A 20,136-nucleotide genomic window follows, 5' to 3' on the forward strand; every position below is an offset into this window, starting at 1 on the left:
TACTTTCTGTCTGCTGACCCTGTGACATTCCAGGGTGCCCAGCAGAGTGCTGAGGAGCCCCCAGATGTGTTGGCATTCTCTAAGTTGACCTGTCCATGCTCCCACAGTACACTAGGGGAAGGACTGTGCTACAGAGGCTCAGGTGCCTCCTGCACTCTGTGGCCATCATGTAAGCTACTAGGAAAGGCTCTGCTGCTTGCTGCTGCCCATTGTTTCTCTTAGTTGTGGAGAAGTGTCCCAGTGTGAGGCAGCCATCACTAAACTTCTCAGAAGTTCTTTTTTTTCCCTCTCTAAAAATATCAAAGGGATGGGGTCGGGAGTTTGGCCTAGTGGTAGAGTGCTTGCCTAGCATGCACGAAGACCCGGGTTCAATTCCTTGGTACCATATACACAGAAAAAAGCCAGAAGTGGTGCTGTGGCTCAAGTGGTAGAACTCTAGCATTGAGAAAGTCCAAGGACAGTGCTCAAGCCCAGGACTGGCAAAAAAAAATATATATATATCAAAGGGATATTATGTGTTGGTAGTTTCAGTACCTATTCAAAAGGTCGTACCTGCTTTTTGTTTTTGTTTTTTAGTTAACCATGTTCTTTGATGATTCATGTTATCTGGTTCTTGTAGACAGATCTTGTAGGCTGGGGCTTCCTGTTCATTACCATGCTGCTCAGGAATAAATTTAACATCAGATTTGTGTTCTTTAAAAGTCTCGGAGAGGCTGGCACAGTGGCTCGTGCCTATAATCCTAGCTACTCAGGAGGCTAAGATCTGAGGATCAAAGTTCAAAGAATGGCTTCTGCTAGGAAGTATGATTATCAGGTTTATATCACAACAGGAACAGCAAGCAGCAAATCAGATATTGCAAAAACCCCAGGTAATGAGTCAAGAGACAGTCTAATATTTCTTCCTAAAATTCAGAGGAGAAGCAAAAGGAAAGAATATTATGAATTGTTATTAGATATCATATGGGTGCCTGGGGTTCTGAAAAAGAGGGTTAGGGCAGATATGAGGAAATATTTGTAGTACATTAAGGTCAAAACCATATCATGAGACCACTGATGTAGGGTGAGCTCAGTTGAGAGAGAACAGGTGTGTGTTTCCATGTGTGCACGTGAGTGTGTGGTCCATACTTAGAAATGGAGGTGACCTGTGGCTGAGGGTCCTGGCTCCAGGGGCCAACAGATTTGTTTTAATCCTGACTCTTACAGTAACTACAAATAAGGATTTGAGCAAATTGTTTAATGTCAACTAAGTTACTGTTTATCTGAAGTGGGACAATAATGGTACCTGTCTCATAGTATGGTAAGAACAGAAATTGGTGAACAAATGTGTGTAAAATGGCTAGAATTGTGTCTGACATTATTCCATACCAGGTACATATTATTGGTTTTTATTATCATTAGACTAAAATGTAAACTTGAGGTTTTTTCTAGGTGTTTTTCTAAGGGCTGATTTGAATTTTCTTCAGTAGGCTTTCTATATTTTTCAGGTTTTCTCCAACAAACATGTGTTAGGTGCCTAATTAAGAAATCACCATGTAGGCCAGGTATGGTTGTTCATTCTTGCATTTCTAGTCATTCAGAAGGCAGAGATTAGAAGGATCATTGTTCGATGCCATCCTGACCACAAAGTTTGTGAGATGCTATCTCAACCAACAACTGGACATATTAGTTCATTTTTGTCATCCCAACTATGCAGGAAGGATAAATGGGAGGATCATGGTTCAGGTTGGCCAAGGCACAAATGAAGTACCTTCTTTAAAAGGCAAAAAAGGCTGTGAGTATGGCTCACATGGTAAAGCACCTGCCTGCAGATACAAGGCTCTGAGTTTAAACCCCAGTAACACCAAAGGGAAAAAATGTGTGTGTGTGTGTGTGTGTGTGTGTGTGTGTGTGTGTGTGTGTGTGTCTGTCTATCTGTCTGTCTGTCTGTCTGTCTGTGTCTGTGCATGTCTGTGCATCCATAGGTGTCCTGGGGTGTGAACTTAGGACCTGAGCAATTTCCCTGAGCCTGAGCTTATTTTGTTGAAGGCTAGTGTGCTTCCAATTCTGCCACAGCTCCCATTTCTAGCTTTTTGGAGGTAAGAGTCTTACAGAGACATTCCTGCCCAGGCTGGCTTCAAACCACATTCTTCAGATCTCACCCTCCTCAGTAGCTAAGATTGCAGGTGTGAACCATTGGCACACAACTAGTATAATTCTTTATTATTATTATTTTTTAAAGGGAAAATCTGAGTGATGGTTTTGGGCAGCAAACAATCTTTGAAGAATGTGGAGAAAGGCAGTTGGGTATAGTCTCAGTGGAAGGGCAGAAAATGGACATGTGACCCTGTGGGCCTCGCATCCGGCTTGTTAATCTTGTTGAACTGAGCCACTGGCAGCTGCTCTCCATTCTGTTAATTGGGGCCCTTTCCCTGTCACATGGATGGAGACTGTTCGCCGGGTTGCACTTGGCTGCTGCCCGGCTCCAACAGCTGGTTCCAATTGTGCAGAACGCACAGGACTGGGCTGGGGAGGGAAATGTTTTGGGAAATCCGTGTCATCTTCATGACCCTAAATCCAGTACATGTTTTCCAAGCAGATGGTAGTTTGAGGATTTAATGAAACAGTAGTGGCTATAAATGAGTTGTTATTCTATAGGAACAAATAAGACTGAAAGCCAAGAAAGATGAATTACGTCTGCTCTTTCAGTCATCTCTCCCACTCATACTTTTGCCTGGCTTGTCACTTCTAGTTCCCTCTCACCCTGTGTAGTTTGTCAGGTCCTGAGTTCTTCCTTCAGGAAGCCTGTGTACACCTCTCCCTGGGCCCTGCCTCTTTCCTTTCTCTATACTCACAGTCTCCAGCACGTGTTTGTTTCAAAGTACTGAAGAATTGCTCCCATGTGAGAACATGTACAAGTTCCCTATGTACAAGTTCAGAGGGCAGTCAAGCCCTCTGAACACTCATGTGCGGCTGTGGGGATCTGTTTCTGCCTCTTCCTCCATTGCTTTTGCATCTCATTCAGAAAACAAAACAAAATTCGGTGCTTACCTGGCCTCATGCCCATCTTTTTCTACCACCTCCCTCTCCTCTCCAGGCCTCTTCTTGTCCAGCCACCTTCTGTTCTCAGCCATGGTCTCCTGCTTCTAGGCCTTTACACATGTACTTCCTGCTACCTAGACCCTCTTCCACTGGACAGCAGATATGCATCTCCCCACCCCGCTTTCTAGGGATTTCCCCTCCGGTCCAGTTAACCCTTGAAACATCTTCAAATATACCCTTCCCTAATTTTCAGGTAATTCATTGTCATCTGACTTCATAGGAGTCTCTTTCCTTTTCCCTCCCTGTAGAGCCTGAGCTCTGTGAAAGGGAGAGCCTGTGTGTTGTGTTCATGGATATGATTCCCAGCACCTACTTTAACTTTGCAAAAGAAGCCACTGTAGGCATGCTTTACGACCTTCCACTGCTGCTGTCCCTTTCTTTTCTTCTCTTCCTTCCTTCCTGTCCTCCCTTATTTTTCCTTCTTGTCCTGTCCTTTCTCAGATTATCACCGTTCATCAGTATTGCCATCATCATTGTCCAAGAAGAAGCTGCAAGACACCTCCGCCCACTGCCTTAGAACATCACTCCATTGCCACCTGCCCTCTGGCCACCTCTTTTGTATGAGATCTGGATAGATCTTTTGTTCACTTCTTAAAAAATTAGGATACTTGTTTTTCTTTCAATTTTTTATTTGTAACCATTCTTTATATATTACAGATGTTATTTTTAAGGGTTTCCCCAATTTTTTTTTAGTCTGTTATATTTTCCTACAGTAGCTAAATACAGTAAAGGGAGTTTTCAAGTTTTTGTTTCTGAAGAATCTCTGTGTCTTAGTCTGTCTTTTCTCTCATTGTGCTGGTTTAACTCAGGTACCTGATGGCTCCTGGTCGTTTGTGGCTTCCCTCCTGACCTTTCTTGGCAATTGCCAGGATATACAGAACACAGAAGTAGGCTTGTCCTATAAAAGGGCAGGCAGGGGGCACAGGTGCTTGTAGAGTGAAGACCTAAGTGTCAGCAAGAGGAGATTTACTGAGGGATGCAAGAAAGAGCCTTTAGTCCCCCATCCTGTTTGCACATAGGAGTAGATGCCTTAGGTGACAAGTGGGTGCACTGGGAAGACCTTGATTCTGTCATCTGAGAGGTCTCCCAGAGCTGGCTCCACCTGACACCTCCCCCACCCCAAGTCTCCACAGAGCCTAACTTGAGCCTTTCTGTTTCTATCAGAAGCCCCTCATGTGAAAGTAGTATCCATCTGCTGCCATTCCCTTTGCTAAGTTGGGATCTCCTCTCTCTCTCTCTCTCTCTCTCTCTCTCTCTCTCTCTCTCTCTCTCTCTCTCTCTCTCTCTCTCTCTCTCTCTCTCTCTCTCCTATTCTCTTTCTTGCTCTCCCTCTCTTTTTTTTCCTTTTCTTTTGCTGGTCCTGGGTCTTGATCTCTGGGTGTGGGCACTGTCCTTAAACTCCTTTTGCTCAAGGCTAGTGCTCTACCACTTGAGCTACAGCACTACTTCTAGCTTTTTTTTCAGTGATTAATTGGAGATAAGAGTCTTAGGACTTTCCTGCTTGGGCTGGCTTCAAACCACAATTCTCAGATCTCAGCCTCCTGGGTAGCTGAAATGACAGATGTGAGCCACCAGCGCCTGCCAAATTTCATTTTCTTCTGGGCTTTGTCAGCAGCATCTTGAGAGTAGGGTTAGGCAAATACATGACATGTGTCACATCACACTGCCTGTTTTGAACATACAGCAATGATTGTAGGTCGCTTGACACAGTGTCTGGTGGCAGGCAGAAAAGAGCAGCCTCTTCCTTTTGAAACATATTCCTCGGGACAGATTAATCATACCATTCGCTCATATTTGCCTAGTGGTCTCAGCAAAGGTGATAGCAGAACAAGATATTTAATTGTGTGGACTATCAAACACACAGTGTTTTGTTGATAATCAGCAGTATCTGCTAGAACTGAAGATTTTTCTCAGGGAAGAACAACACAACACCCTGGATGTGCATCCCATGGAGATGGGCTTATTGCAAGGGACTAGTTGAGTGTAGTATTCTTCCCAATTGGTGCATCTGCACATTGGTACACTTATTGCCTAAAAGGACGAAAAGGCCCATCTCTTTTCCATAACCTATTTTGGAAGCCTCAGATTGTTCTGAGTTCTAGCTTTTGTGGCACTAAACAGAGCATAGGCTTAAAAACCAGATCAGAGTTTGGATTCCACCTGGTTCTACCTCCTTGGAGGGATCTTGGACTAATGACAGCCTCTTCTACTATACGGAAATGATCCTGCTACCTGGATCCCTATGCTGCTTGTGCATCCAGTAGGTGACACATGGATGCATTGGCTTGGAGCCTGTAGGCTATTTGGCTGTTAGTAAGTTCTGCCTGTGTATCTAGAAACTCAACCTACTTGTGCAACCAAAGGCACCATGTCCTCTTCTGGCATTGGTAGCCAAATTCCAGAGCCAAACTTGCTTCAGCCAGGGGGCTCTCAGAAGCCCTGTTCTATCACTTCCACTGTCTCTTTTATCTTTTTTCTCAGCTCTCCCCTAGGCTGGTGCCTGTTGGAACCTCAACAGAGGTGTGTCGCTCTGTCCTGACTTGGTTGAGGATAGGATCCTGCCACTTTGACTGTCTACTCCCTGTGTTGCCTAAACATCAGACTCCTCTACTTATTTCTTCTTCTTTTTTTTTTTTTTTTTTGCCAGTCCTGGGCTTAAGCTCAGGGCCTGAGCACTGTCCTTGGACTTTCTCAAGGCTAGAGCTCTACCACTTGAGCCTCAGCACCACTTCCGGCTTTTTTGTATATATGTGGTACCAAGGAATCGAACCCGGGTCTTTGTGCATGCTAGGCAAGCACTTTAACCACTAGGCCACACTCCCAGCCCGTTATTTCTTCTTTTCTTCATTTAGAAATTGGAGGTTAGAGCGGTCATGAAGGTCCAAAGATTTTATTAACACTGATTTGTTTTACATCATATTTCAAATGTTATGTTTAACAAACAAGTATTCAAGAAGGGAATCTATATGCAATCACTGCACATAGATTTTAGAACATAATTAAAATTAAGCTGCGGGTTTGTATGTCATAAATACATCTCAATCTATATAATATAACATTATGTCTATAGAGTGTATATCCCATCATAGATTTTTATGACTGTGTAGTTATGTTAATAGCTCCAAGACCATGTCCATAACCTTGGGTACCCAAATATTGAGTCATTGCTCTTGTACTGTTTGGATCTAATAGCCACATATCAAGGAGACCATGCGCCTTTTGTTCCTTTGGTCTTGCTTTATCTCACTCAACAAAATTCACTCTAGTTTCATCCAATTCCCAGTGAATGCCATTATTTTATCTTGTCTGTTGGCTATGTAGAATTCCATTGTATCTATGTACCACATTTTTTTGTATACATTCATCTGTAGTGGGGCATCTGGGTTGTTTCCATCACTTGGCTATTGTGAATAGTGCAGAGATGAATATGGCTGAGCAGGTGTCCTTATCATGCTCAGGGTAGATGCCCAGGAGTGGTATGGTGGGATCGTAGGGAAGGTCTATTTTCAGTTTTTTAAGAAACCTCCAAACTGCCTTCTAAAGTAGCTGTACTAGTTTACAGTCCCACCAGCAGTGCAGTAGAGTTCCTCTTTCTCCACAACCCTGCCAGCATTTGTTGTTGTCTGAGTTCAGAATATTGGCTGTTCTAATTGGGGTAAAGTGGAATCTTAGGGTTGTTTTTATTTGCATTTCCTTTATGTCCATGGATGATGAGCATTTCCTCATGTGTTTTTTTTTCCCCCGCCATTTTAAGCTCTTTCTTTGATAAGTCTCTCTTTAGTTCCCTAGCCCCTTTAGTTATTGGTTTGTTGGGCTTGTGGGGGATTATTTTTTGAGTTCTCTGTAGATATTGAATATTAAACATTTGTCTGATATATTATTGGTAAATATCTTCTCCCAGTTGGTTGGCTGTCTTTCTATTTTAGTAGCTATGCCTTTGTCTGTGTAGAAACTTTTTATTTTTAGGTTGTCCCATTTGTCAAGTCTCTCTCCAATCTGTTTTGACCCTGGGACTCTGTTCAAGAAGTTTTGCCTGTGCCTATGAGTTCTAGTGTCTCTCCTACTCTATCATGTGGCATTTTCAGGGTTTCGGGTCTGTTACTGAGGTCTTTGATCCATTTTAAGTTAATGCTTGTACATGGCAATAGGCTGGGATCAGTTTTTAGTTTTCTTCATGTGATGGACTGGGTTTTTGGACTCTGCTCCCACCTGTCCCATGCTTCTCTCTCTGAGCATTGTTTTATTAATTTAACTAGCATTTTCAGTGTGACAAGGCCTAGAGTCCCTGAGGGACACATCAGCTTCTCTACTTTATGCCCGTCTCTTGAGCCTATTCTTAATCCCCATCACCAGGGGCCAGCCTTATAGTGCCTTCCTCCCTATCATTCAGACCCTACTCCACAATGGACACTATCTTTTGACTGAGACTGTACTGTCTCTCCTCCTCCTCTTCCTTCTCCTTTTTCTATTTGTGCTGGTTCTGGAGTTTGAATGCAGGGCCACACTCTCTTGCTTAGCTTTTTTGCTCGAGGCCAGTACTCTATCACTTGAACTACTTCTCCATTTCTGCCTTTTTGCTGGTTAACTGGAGATTAGAGTCTCAGATTTGCCCAGACTGACTCAATCCTCAGATCTCAGCCTCCTGAGTAGTTTTGATTACAGGTGTGTGTCACCAGCACCCAGCCCATCAGCTCTTCTAAAGATTGGAATCTGGAAATTCCTTCCTTTTGTTTTTATTTTGTTCCTGCCAGAAGGTGGGTGGGATGAAGAGGGAAAGATGGCTGTGGAAAACAGTGGTGGTGTGACATTGGCTGGTGCCAGTTCATGGTAATGATCCTAGAGATCTGATTCGGCGACTTCCTTGAGGTGATGTGTTTTCCATTTGGACATGCTCAGCGAACGTGATTTGGAGAAGACTGCAATCTGAATTAAGCCCACATGTGGGAGAGCCACGTGTTGGCGCCAGCTTCCTATGGCCTGGCAGTGTGAATGCTGCAGGGGTCTTCAGGGAGGACATGTCACCACTCCCAGGTGTCTTCTTCCAAGGATTACCTCACTGATCTCAGACGCAGTCAGGGTCGGGCCTGTCTCATGCCACGTCAAGGTGTCTGACTTCCAGAGCCCTCAGCTCAAAGCTGGAGGGCTGATAGGGTGAGCCTTCTGGCTGTGGGGCCCAGAGAAATTTTGCAGGGTGAGCTGAGACCAGTGTTGACTCTTACTGTCATCTAGGAATGCATGCAGGTGGGGGTATTAAGACAGAGTTGTTTTTGTGCCAGTTAGGGATTTTTCCATAGACAGTGTCTTGTAATAAACATTCACTTTTGACTGTCCGAGTGCATTTCTAAATGAATCCCACATTGTTATGAGTTTTTATTTAAGGCAGCTGCTCAGACACCCTTTTAGTCTGGTCCTGCTGATTTTGAGGTGCTCTGTAGACATCCTTTTGGTTTGAGTCTGCTGATTTTGAGGTACCCATGGGCTGCCAAAGGAGGTGTGGCCAGCAGGTATCTGGGTCTTTTGGGCTGGAGTTCAGGACAGGAATATGGCCAGCACAGGGACATTCTACAAAAGTCATGGTCTATTTATGCTTTTCAGGTGAAATATACAAGGATGAAGGAGACAAATCTAGACAGATCTAGGTGGGGCTGGGAGCCAGATATGGAAAAGAACAACAGGAAATAGGACTGAGGACAAGAAGTTTAAGGTAGGAGATAACCAGGAGAATGAAGAATCCAAAAGCCATAATGGGACCAAGGGGCCAGTCAGAAGTTGGCCTTACTGGACTAAAGAGAAGCTGTAGGCCATCAGGAGGCAGAGAAAGATGAGAGAGGGAAGAAGGGGGAGGAGGAGGAGCAGGAGCTGGAAGAGCATCTGTTATTAGTGTCATTAATGGGAGAGTCTTATGTACCCTGTAATATAACAGGAATAGGGAACTGGAAGGAAGGCAGGGCAAGGGCTCTGGGAAGCAGACTGGTGGAATAGGGCCAGGAGAGAATGGCTTCTAAGGAAGGAAACAGAGGGCTTCTTGAAATTCCCAAGCTTAGTGGCAGGAAGTTTTCTGCTCACAGCATCTGTTTTCCTTGGTGAATCTGGGGAACATCCCTGTGATAAAGGGGGGTGGCTCCCGGAGACTCTGGAAGAACCCTGTGCAGACTTTGGGGCTCTTGTTCTCTCCACCTCAGCCCAGCACTTAGAGGGGGCAGCCTGGGAGAGCTGTAGGTTTAGTGCCTTGGGAGGGGTGAGTGCCTTCATCCAGGATGTAGAGGCACCAAGCCCTTGTCTCTCCTCCAGAGCCAGCCTTGTCTGCTATGGTCAATTGTGATCAGATCAATTCCATAGCGTGGACCTTTTTTAGGCATTACTGACTGGGGAAGTTTTATTCTATTACTTCACATTTTCCAAGCCCACTTCACACAGATGGAATTTCTTGTAATCCTGTAAGGCCAAACACAAAAGGGGAATCTCGCCAGAGAGGTTTGGCTGAGTATTGGTTTAGAGTAGATAGAATGGTCTGATTTCTTCTGACATCACGATAAATCTTTCTGGACTAAGTTTAGGAGGCTCCAGTGCTGAGAAGCTCTGAGCCTTCACTCACTCCATACATGCTGGCTGGGCCTGACTGCCACCACCCAACAGCCTCTTTGGCCTGCAGTCCCTGCTGCAATCCTGGGGCCACTTTTGACATTCTAGCTGATGCTGAGGACACTCTTAATGTAGGGATGGCATTCAGAGCAAGGCATATCATTTTTAAGTCCTTTGTGCCATCCATTTTACCAAATCACCTTTCTATAGTGTTTCATACTACCAGAGTTCCAGTTCTAAACATTATCTATCTTCTAGTGCCCAGGTTCCTTATGAAACTGTCGAAACCCTCAGGGTCTCAGAAATGTTCAAATCAAGTAAATTTGGGTATCTGCTTTGGCTTTCCTCTGCCGGATACTGGCAAAACTAGCGGGTTTTGTTCAGAGTTCAAGACAGGAACCAGTATAAGGGGAAAAGGAAGGTGGCATTTGGCATTTGAGCCGGGGGCTAGGACGTGGGGAGGCTGTACATTGCTTTCCACACTCCGCAATAGTATGCCTCCAGTTGTTACCAAGAGCCTGTGTGTGCCAGGTTTTCCTGGGTTATTCTTGAAGGATAATGTACAAGTTCTGAGATTTAACATTGCCTGCATCTCTGGGATATGGACATCTAAGATCTACCTCAGGTTTGTTTGACAGTGGCATCACATCGCTCTCTTTTTGCCTTCTCAAGTTGGTGTGCAAATAAGACCACAGACTCTGATTTAAGTGCACATGTACTTATAAGTATAGGTTTTATTAAAATGTTCTGAAATTGGGTGACAACTGCGCCCCAGTTCTTGAATATCAGTGAATGAACTGAGTTTTGTATGTGATTATAACACATCCTTTTCAGCATTGACTTTGGGATTCCCAGAAAGAGAGATCTAAAAAGAAAAAAAAAACAGAACTCTAAAAGGACAATAAAATGTATTTGCAAAATGATTCAAGTGTTCAATAGGAGTTAAAGTAATAAGTACAGTTGGGACAGGTCATTCACAAATGCATTCTGAGAACAAGGAGAATCATAGTAAACAGAAGTAAGTCCTTTAAGAGATTCAGATCTTGTTTTGAGAAGTGAAGTCACAGTATTAGTCCTCCTTGGTTGAAATGGATGTGATGAGAATTACATGAGATGACACAAGTCAAGTGCCTGGTCCAGACTAAACAGTGACATTAATATCATTGCCTTTAGACTTGGGGGTCTACATTATAAGGGTACAAAGGAGCTGGCAGGGTCCAGGTTCTTCTGAGGACATGATGTCATTTATAGGTGCCAGGCAGCCAGGAAGAAGTGTATCTCAATTTCTCCGTGGCGTTCCATGTCCACAGGTCTTTTGTGTGTGAGACAGACATGGTCTCACTCCATAGCTCTGGCTGGTCTGGAGCTCAGATCTTCCTGACTCAATGTCATGAGTGCCAGGATCTTAGGCCTGCATCACCATCCTTGTTCTCAGTGGCTTCTAATCAAAGTTGCCTAAGACTTAAGCTAGTTTTCCATATATGCCTATTTAGGGTGGGCTTGTCTTTGGATCCTAAAGTGTACTCAATGAGCCTAGTACTTCAGACATAACTGCCTAGCTAGCAAGTTTGATCTTTGGCCATTTCCTCTGTCCTCTCTGACTTCCTTGATCTATGTTTGCTTCAGCTGGTAGGGCAACAGATTTTCATTAAGATCTTAAAAAAATTCCAAGTGTAGCCAGGCCAGGCTGGTGGCTCACACCTGTAATCTTAGCTACTCAGGAGGCTGAGATCTGAGGATCAAGGTTCAAAGCCAGCCTGGGTACAAAAGGACCTGAGACTCTTATCTCTAATTAACCTCTAGAAAGTGGGAAGTGGGGCTTGGCTCAAGGGTAGGGCGATAACCTTTAGCTGAAGAGTTTAGGCACAGTTCCCAGGCTGAGTCCAAGCCCCATGACCCCCACACACAAAGAAAAATTCCAAGTGTGTGGAGAACACGTACACACACACACACACACACACACACACACACACACACACCCTAATTATAGGAGATCTGACATGAGTTTTGGGACTTAAGCAGCTACCAACTACCTTTTCTTCCTTCTCTATCAAGGCTCAAGCTAGGAAATCTGGGCCATTTGATAATAGTTTTTCCTTGGGCTTTCTCAAAGCTAAGACTCTACCACTTGAGCCACAGTACCACTTCCAGCTTTTTCAGTATATGTGGTATGGAGGCATCAAACCCAGGGTTTTATGCATGCCTGGCAAGCACTCTATACTAAGCCACATTCCTGGCCCACCGTGTTCTTTTTATGTTACCTCAAGTAACCTGATGAGATTGCTCTTATCTCCAGATAGGAAGCAGGCTTAGGTAAAACTGATGTGCTGTGATTCATTAAATGATGGCGCTAGCCTGCTGGGAAAGTAGAGACAAAGTTCCTGAGTGGGACACTAAAGGGCTATATGGGAGGGGCCAACTTCCTGAAGTAACCCCAGGGAATCCTAGAAGCTTCTTGGTTGCCATGGTTTTGGTCTGGGACTTGCCTGACTCCAGGAATGGAGTTATGTAACCAGTGAAATCTGGGGTTCATCAGATTTTAAATTTTAATTTCAAGTTAGTTAGACTAGAACCCTAGTTACATACACAGCAAGACAAATCTTACTCATTCATTCATTTATGCCTCAAACAGTTTGCACTGTTAAAATTTCTGGCCCAGGGAAGCTGGCAGAGTGGCAGTTGTAGATGAAGAATAGTTGGCATCAGAAAGCTAGGAAATGTGGCCAGAGTCATAGGGAAGAGTATGCTGTGTCTCCTCTCCTCTGGTCATGTTGGTGTATACTGCCACCATAATCCAGCCTTTTCTCCTACTTGGTGCACCTCCATGTCCACCTTCCAATTAGACTCATCCTGGTTTGAATCTCTGTTGAAACTGACTCTGTGCTTCCTAGGAACTAGCCAGCTGTGGATGGAGTAAGAAGGAGAAACATAGTCTCGCCCCCAACGTCGTGGCCTTTACCCGGAGGTTTAACCAGGTAAGCAATATCTATTGCATGTACTTGTCCCAGTGGCTCTATTGTCCTTCAGGCTGAAGAGTCCTTCGACCACTGCTGGGTCCAATCCCAGGTACTGGGTACCTGGCTAGTTACCTGGCCCCAGCTTTAAATGCTTCTTCCTGAGCTACCCATTTTCATTTACTCTTGTGCACAAGGTAAGTGGAAGTAAACACTACTTCAATTCCACATGAACCATGGTTTCAGCACTTTAAAATACTCAGGGAGATACTGCCCCCTCTTCCAGTTTCACTTCTCATCTTTCCCTCTCACTGTCTGGCTCCACTGCCCTGGATTACCATCTTCAGCTGAGTGTCTCCATCTGTCTCTGGTCTGTCATATCCTCTGTGTGGTGTTCTCCCAGCCCAGGACTCTGCCCCCATTCAATCTGATTCTGATCTTAATCTGAATGCAACCTCCTCAAGGAGCTGGTGGGCCCCCAGCCTGGATACCCTTTCCCTGTCAAACACTCACCTTGCACCTCATTGCATCTTATACTTCTGTGTAATCCCTTACTCACTGGCCCTCATTTTGTATCACTGTGTGGTCTCTGCCTTCTTTGCTGGTCTGTGAGGGCCTATCTTGTTCATCGCAGCATCCCCACCTTGCCAAGTTGAGGCAATTCATGTGGAACAAATGAGTCCTATGTTTAGGCAACACTGTGAACATCTTGAAGGATTCTTCAACACTTCTTGACTCCTGATTCACTGGCCTTATACTATTCCATACCAACTTGGTCTAGCCAGAACCCTGACTCCAGGTATGACAAGCTGTGTCTCATTTATTGGAGTGATGGTCACAGATGTGGACCACATGAGGGGAGAGTTGCTGATTTTTCAGCCAGAGCTCCTTGAACATGATTTTTTTTTGGGGGGGGGCAAAGAAAACACCCTGCAAAACCCTCTTTGCATAAGCCAACATTCCAAATAGTATCAGTGACGTTTTTCTTCCTCATTCTTGCTTATTTGGTTTTAATGAGGGCAGTGGCCTTGGGGTTGCATAATGTGAATGACTGGCCCTCTGGGTTCTGGGGCCCGTGTTCCCTTGAGGCCTTAGCTCCAGCTGGGCCTGTCTTCACGGAAATGCTTGGTCTTGTACATCACTGTTACTCAATCCCTCTAGCCTTCTCCAGCCTCAGTGTCCACCCAAAGATAGCGGGAGCCCCACAGAGGTACCAGTTTATAGTCTAAAGATCAAGACTGGAGCTGGCACTAGTATTCTTCATGGAGATGTTATGGGAGCCAAGAAAGGTCTAGATGTATCTGAGTGAAGAGCTGCACACAGTTTGTTTTGGAAGCCTTTTTCTTCTTTTCTCCTTCTTTTGAAAAGCTTTTCAACTGAGCTTACTCTAAAATCAAAACAAAACAAAAGACAGAACAATACAAAAAAACCAGATGTGCATAAATTATCAAGAGGTTCATTGTTTCCTTAACTCAATTCCTACCTCTGACTAACCATGGCTCCCTGAGGAAAGACCATCAAGGATTCTGAAGTCATCTGTTTTACACTCTGATGCCAGCTCAGCTTGGCTAAGGCAGTGTAGCTTGTTATATGAACAGTTGTATTTGTCCCACTCAAACCAAGTGGTGAAATGAGCCAGAAGTGAAGCTACATTTTTTTAAACCCAGTGCTCCATGAAATGATCTTTCTGCCGAAGCTACTCAGAGAACCAGCAACTCTTAGACATAGCCATAGCAGCTCTGGCTTGCAAACTGGCCAGGTGCCAGGCCTGGTTCACTACTGTGGCTGCTTTCTTTTGATGAGCTCATTGGTGGACCTGACCCAGGGGAGGGCAGGATGCCTCATCAGACTCCAGATAAGAGAAATCCCCATTTCCTTATCTGTGACTGAGAGTAATGGTAGTGTTTACTTGACACAGTTGTAGTTACGTGAAATATGTATCAAGAGCTTTTAGATTAGTGTCTGCTATGTAGTAGGAACCTGAATGTTTTAGAGGGAAATAAAGGCAAGTGGGAAGATCAACTGATTAGAAGGAGATTGCCAGAGACTTGAGGCTCCTTGTGGCCAAACCAAAAGCCTGGGAGTTAGTGCCCTGTTTACTTGCCTGCTTCTCCACAGAGTCTGAGTCCTTTGTGATTTATTTATTGAGTGGCCAGATGGAAGAGATTGGCTAGTTCACCAAAGGTGTTCTAGGCCTGTCAACCTCAAGGAGTTCAACATTCAGTATAGAAGTTTTCAGTCATTCTGGGGTCACAAGTTCTGACAATGTCATTAGTCAGCTATTAGCTACTTGAGAGGCTGAGAATGGAAGGATCATGGTTTGATACTACTCTGGACAGAAGAGTTGGCAAGACCCTAACCTGTAGCGTGGCCCAGTGGTACACATGAGTCATCTGAAGTCATGTGAGAGGCTGAGATTGAAAGGATTTCTGTACCAGGCCAGCTTGGGCAGAAAAGTCCATGAAACTTCATCTCCATGGGCTGTCTTTTGCATGCCTGTATTTCCAGCCATGACAGGAAGCCTGAAAGTAGGTGGATTGCAGTTCAGCTGTGCATCTAAATGGGAAAGAAAGATCTGTCCTAAGAATCAGTGAAGAAGAGGTGGACTCACAGCTTAGCAGTACTGTGCCCACCTAGCAAGTAGGAGGCCCTGAGTTCAAAACCTCAGTACGTCTCCCCAAAAGCCATGAATTTGACCATATGAATCTGTCCCCAGAAAATACAGAGATATATAAATCTAAAATTAATTTTATTATTTTAATTAATATTATTATTATTATTTATGGTTACCTTAGCATTTGCAGAACATTGGGAGGGTATCTTAGATATTCAAAAAGGCCTTGGTTTGAATCGTAGCCCCACAACTTATTAGCTGTACGGTCCTGTGCTATTTTTGGCCTCTGAGCTCATCTTCCTCAGGGATAATCTTAGATGATAGTTTATTCTCAGATAAAATAAGAACCGTGGGTATAAAGGGTTAGCCCACTATTTAACACAAGGGAAATGATTCATGTTAATTTCTTTTATATAATTCCGGGAGGTTTGAATTCAGGGCTGTGAACTTGCTACAGTGGTGTAGTACTAACATGACACACTTCTAGTCTTGTTTTACGTCCTTTTTTCCCCTTCCCTTTCCTCCGCTTCACCTCTCCTCCCTCTTTCTCTCGCCCTCTTCCTCTCTTCTTCTCCTTTCTCCTCTCCTCCCCTCTACTCTTGTCCCCCTTCTCTCCTCCTTTCCCTCCCCATCCTTTTTTTGTGCTGGTTCTAGACCTTGAACTCAGGGCCTAGATGCTGCTGTTGCTCAAAGCTAGTGCTCTACCACTGTTGCCGTAGATCCACTTCTGGCTTTTTGGTGGCTACTAAGAGTAAGAGTTTCATGGACTTCCTTCCTTGGCCTTGGTTCAAACTACAATCCTCAGATGATAGCCTCCTGAGTGGCGAAAATTGCCAGTGCCCAGCTTGTTTTCTTTTCTTTTTAAAAAAGATAGTTGTTGTCATACTTCCTACTTGGGCCAGCACCTGAGCTGCAGTCTGTAAGGTCTGTCGAAAGGAAACTCCACGCAGTTCAGGAGAAGAGGGTTTATTGTGTGAGGAAAGAGCAGACTCCTGCCGCCCAAGGTGGAGTCGGGCGGGAAGTGAGAAATTATATAGGGGGAGGGGTATAGACACAGCGGAAGTGGATATGACCTCAGAGGATGGGGAAATACCTCAGTGGGGACCTCCCACTGCCCCCAGGCATGCCGGTTACCAGGGAAGTCATTTCTTCCAGGCAGACCTAACACAGTCCACTTACTTTTAGGTTTGTTTTTTTTTCCATCAGTGGAACAATAGGAGTATGCCACTGTACGCAGCTAGGGGCTATTATGGCCTCCAAACATAATAGTCCTGTTCTTAGCTTCAAAAGTAGCTAGGATTGCAGACATGAGCCACTAGTACCTATTAATTGACCTGAGAAGACATTTGATGAGTCATGATTTAAGAAAAATTTCAGTAAATTAAAAATTAAGGGGCTGCCTGGGAGCATGGCCTAGCAATAAAGCGCTTACCTAGCATTCATGAATCCCAAGGTTGATTCCTTGGTACCACATACACAGAAAAGACTGGAAGTGGTGCTGAGGCCCAAGTGGTAGAGAGAAAGAAAGCCCAAGGACAGTGTCTGGGTCCCAAGTTCAAGCCCCAAGACCGACAAAAAAAAATCAAGGGGAGCAGGTGCTAATGGCTCATGCCTGTAATCTTAAGATCCAACAGATTGTGAAGAAGCTCTGTGACATTGATGTAGCCAAGATCTATACCTTGATCAGTCCTGCCAGAGATATTAAGATGACACATGCCCCAATAGAAAGATGGGTAAAGGACTCAAGCTCGCAATTCTTCAATAGTACAAATGGCTTATAATTATTTGGAACAGAAAATGTGCACTGAAAAAAGTACCAAAAAAAAAAAAAGTTAACTGGATGATCATGAAAGAAATGCAAACCAGTTACAGTGTGATACCATTTTGTCGGTTGGGTTAATAAAGAGGAAAAGAATTTTAACAACTGGTTTTGGCTGGTGGAGGAAAACATGTATCTGCTTAAACTTGATGATGGATCAAAATCAAACCTTTTGGAAGCCAAGTTCTTTATATATATATTCCAGAAAAAAAGATACACATATTTTTTTTTTTTGCCAGTCCTGGGCTTGAGCTCAGGGCCTGAGCACTGTCCTTGGACTTTCTCAAGGTTAGGGCTCTACCACTTGAGCCTCAGCACCACTTCCAGCTTTTTTCTATGTATGTGGTACCAAGGAATCGAACCCGGGTCTTCGTGCATGCTAGGCAAGCACTCTACCACTAGGCCAAACTCCCGGCCCAAGATACACATACTTTTATTCACTTTACTTTATAAGAATTTATTCTTGGACGTTAATAAAAAATATACAAGGACATTGGGCAAAGGTGTTTGCTACAGTATTATTTACCACAACAAAATATCTAGAAATGGCCTGCCCTTCAGAGGAGCTTCTTTCAGTCAGTGGTGATGCATCTCTGTGAGGATATACTTGGAGCTGTAAAAAATTGCAGAAAAATATTGACTTGTACAGTGCCCAGGCCCTCCAACTGACAAAACAACCCCCCCCAAAAAGCTCTTGTGACATATGATTAATATTTACCAATTTAGTTGAGAAACACAACCATATGTAGTATGTATATGGAAAAAAGAGTGGGGGAACATATGCCACCCTGTTCATCATGTTCATCTGTATGTGCGAGTAATAAGTTTCAAATGGTTCTTTGTCCTTATCTCTATTTCTCTTATTCTCTGTATCAAGTTTCTGTGAAATTTTGTAGTCAAAGAAGAGAATAAAATGTTAATACTGCTGCTATGCCCGTTTCATCTTTCTCACCTGCCCCTCCTCATCTCCTTCATTGTGGCCCTCCTTATCCCCTTATCTCTCTCTCCATTGCCTTATTGTTCTAGCAATCCCCCGTCCAAAAGAAGGATCTCATGTATCGCTCTGCTCAGAAGCCTCTGAATTCCTCATATTAGATAGCACCATAGTCCATCATCTCTTTTTGCTCCAGTTTCATCTGCTCTCCCTTCTGGACCCCACAGAGCTCCTTCCAGACTTTCAGCCACCACTGGTCCTGGTCATGGTGTACACAGTCATATCTTAGTCCTTCCTGTCTTACTGTAAGATCTTCCCATGTTCCAGAAGCAGCCCTCATCCATCATTACTCCCCATACTGTGGTTCACCTGCTTTGAACTTCTTCGATGGCCATATCACAGTTGCTTTCCAGTTCAGAGATTTCTGGAGGTTTTGCTTCCTCTCTTGGTCACTTTTGTGCCAGGTAAGGTGTGGACTTCAGTGGGGGCTTCACATAACTGTTGAATCAAGTTTCATCAGAGCTTCCTCTGCACAGTGTGTTGCTGCAGATCCAAAGTCAACTCTGTCATTTTTCATAATTTTGCCAGAGAAAAATATGTGAGGTTTTGGCAGGCAGGAATCTATTAAATTATACATATAAGCAGCACACTTGAGATTATGTGGCATAAGAAGTGCACATATTAAAATTTAAGATCATTGAGTTTACTGTTTGGTACTTAGAAGAACTTCTTCCATAGCTGGCTAGTAAACATTTGAGACTGAATTTAATTTTGGCAATTCTTTGGAAAAAATGATTCTATGGAAACCCAGGCGTGTCCTGGGGGCAACCTCCAGTAATTGCACTGAAAAAAAACATTCTCTAATGCTCCTCCTTAATATAAAATGCAAACTGTTGATTCCTGGCTTCCCTTCCCTATTTCCTCTTTGAAAAGGGACGGTTTCTCAGTCAGGAAAGCCGCCTTTACTGCAGCAGCAAGCTGGCAGTGTTAACTCCAGGCCATCCTCTGCTGCCTTTTTTCTTATGAAGTTTTGGGGGGAGGGGTGTCACTGCCTTGCCTTCCTCTTCATGCACACATTCTCATGCTGTGCCAGTGCACCCTCTCTCCTTGTACTGCTGCCATGGCACTCTTGGGCATCTATGTTTCACACAACACTGTTGTGATGGGAGTGAAGCATAACAAGGAAAGCTAGCCATTTCCCAGCAGCTCTTGGCTGCCCCTTCCTTATGTTTTCTTGAGGTGATGTGAGTCAGTCTGTTCCCACCAATAGCCCCAGTGTCTCAGAGCTGTGGATGTATGTGAGAGGTCAGGCAAGAATGAGGATGTTCACTGAAGCTACAGGCACAGGTTTTGGCATGTGCTAGCTCCAGAAGAACAGACCCACACCTTGGGTTTAGTGGAACTTTGCAAGATACTTCTATGTTGTTTATAATTGCTAAACCTCTTTTAGAAAATTAAATTTGTTACATTTGTGCATATCTTGGTGAAACCTCCTTATTTTGAACCTGCCAGGGCATTTGGACTCATTGGTATGACTGTCAGCATACATCCTTTTGTCTGACATTTCCATTCCTCTGTCCATTCTCCCATTATCTATAGCCTCTCTACATCTGGGGTCCAGGAGTCCAGGATGAATCATCTCCCATTTCCTTGCAGCCCCTGCAGAAACTTTCTTCAGATTTTTTTTTTGCTAGTCCTGGGGCATGAACTCAGGGCCTAGGCACTATACTTAGGCTTTCTCAAGCTAGAGCTCTACCACTTGAGGCCAGCACCATTTCTGGCTTTTTTTTCTATGTATGTGGTACCAAGGAATTGAACCTGGGTCCTCGTGTATGCTAAACAAGCACTCTTGCACTAGGCCAAACTTCCAGCTTAAAAATTTTTTTTTAAATTATTTCTTGTTGGTCCCGGGGCTTGAACCCAGGGCTTGGACACTGATCCTCAGCTTCTTTTGCTCAAGGCTAGTGCTCTACCACTTGAACCACAGTACCACTTCCAGCTTTTTCTGAGTGTTTCATTGGAGAAAAGAGTCTCACATGGTTTCCTGGCGTGGCTGGCTTCAAACTGTGATCCTCAGATCTCATCCTCATGTGTGGTTAGGATTACAGGCATGAGCCATTGGCACCTGGCCCTGCAGAGACTTTCATGTCTTGGG

General features: G+C 44.2%; 1 protein-coding gene across 4 annotated transcripts in view; it reads left to right on the forward strand.

Moving 5' to 3' along the window:
• Ralgps1 (Ral GEF with PH domain and SH3 binding motif 1) overlaps nt 1–20,136 on the forward strand; it is a 232,512-nt gene that overhangs the window by 65,859 nt on the left and 146,517 nt on the right. For all 4 annotated transcript variants that reach the window (XM_090330657.1, XM_090330658.1, XM_090330659.1 and 1 more), the window contains exon 5: nt 12,552–12,635. In XM_090330657.1, coding sequence (XP_090186783.1) covers nt 12,552–12,635 — 84 coding nt within the window. The remainder of the gene's footprint in view (nt 1–12,551; nt 12,636–20,136) is intronic.

This window comes from Megascapheus bottae, chromosome 3, assembly GCF_031878675.1.
Source record: "Megascapheus bottae isolate mThoBot1 chromosome 3, mThoBot2.hap1, whole genome shotgun sequence".
Taxonomy (NCBI): Eukaryota; Metazoa; Chordata; class Mammalia; order Rodentia; family Geomyidae; genus Megascapheus; species Megascapheus bottae.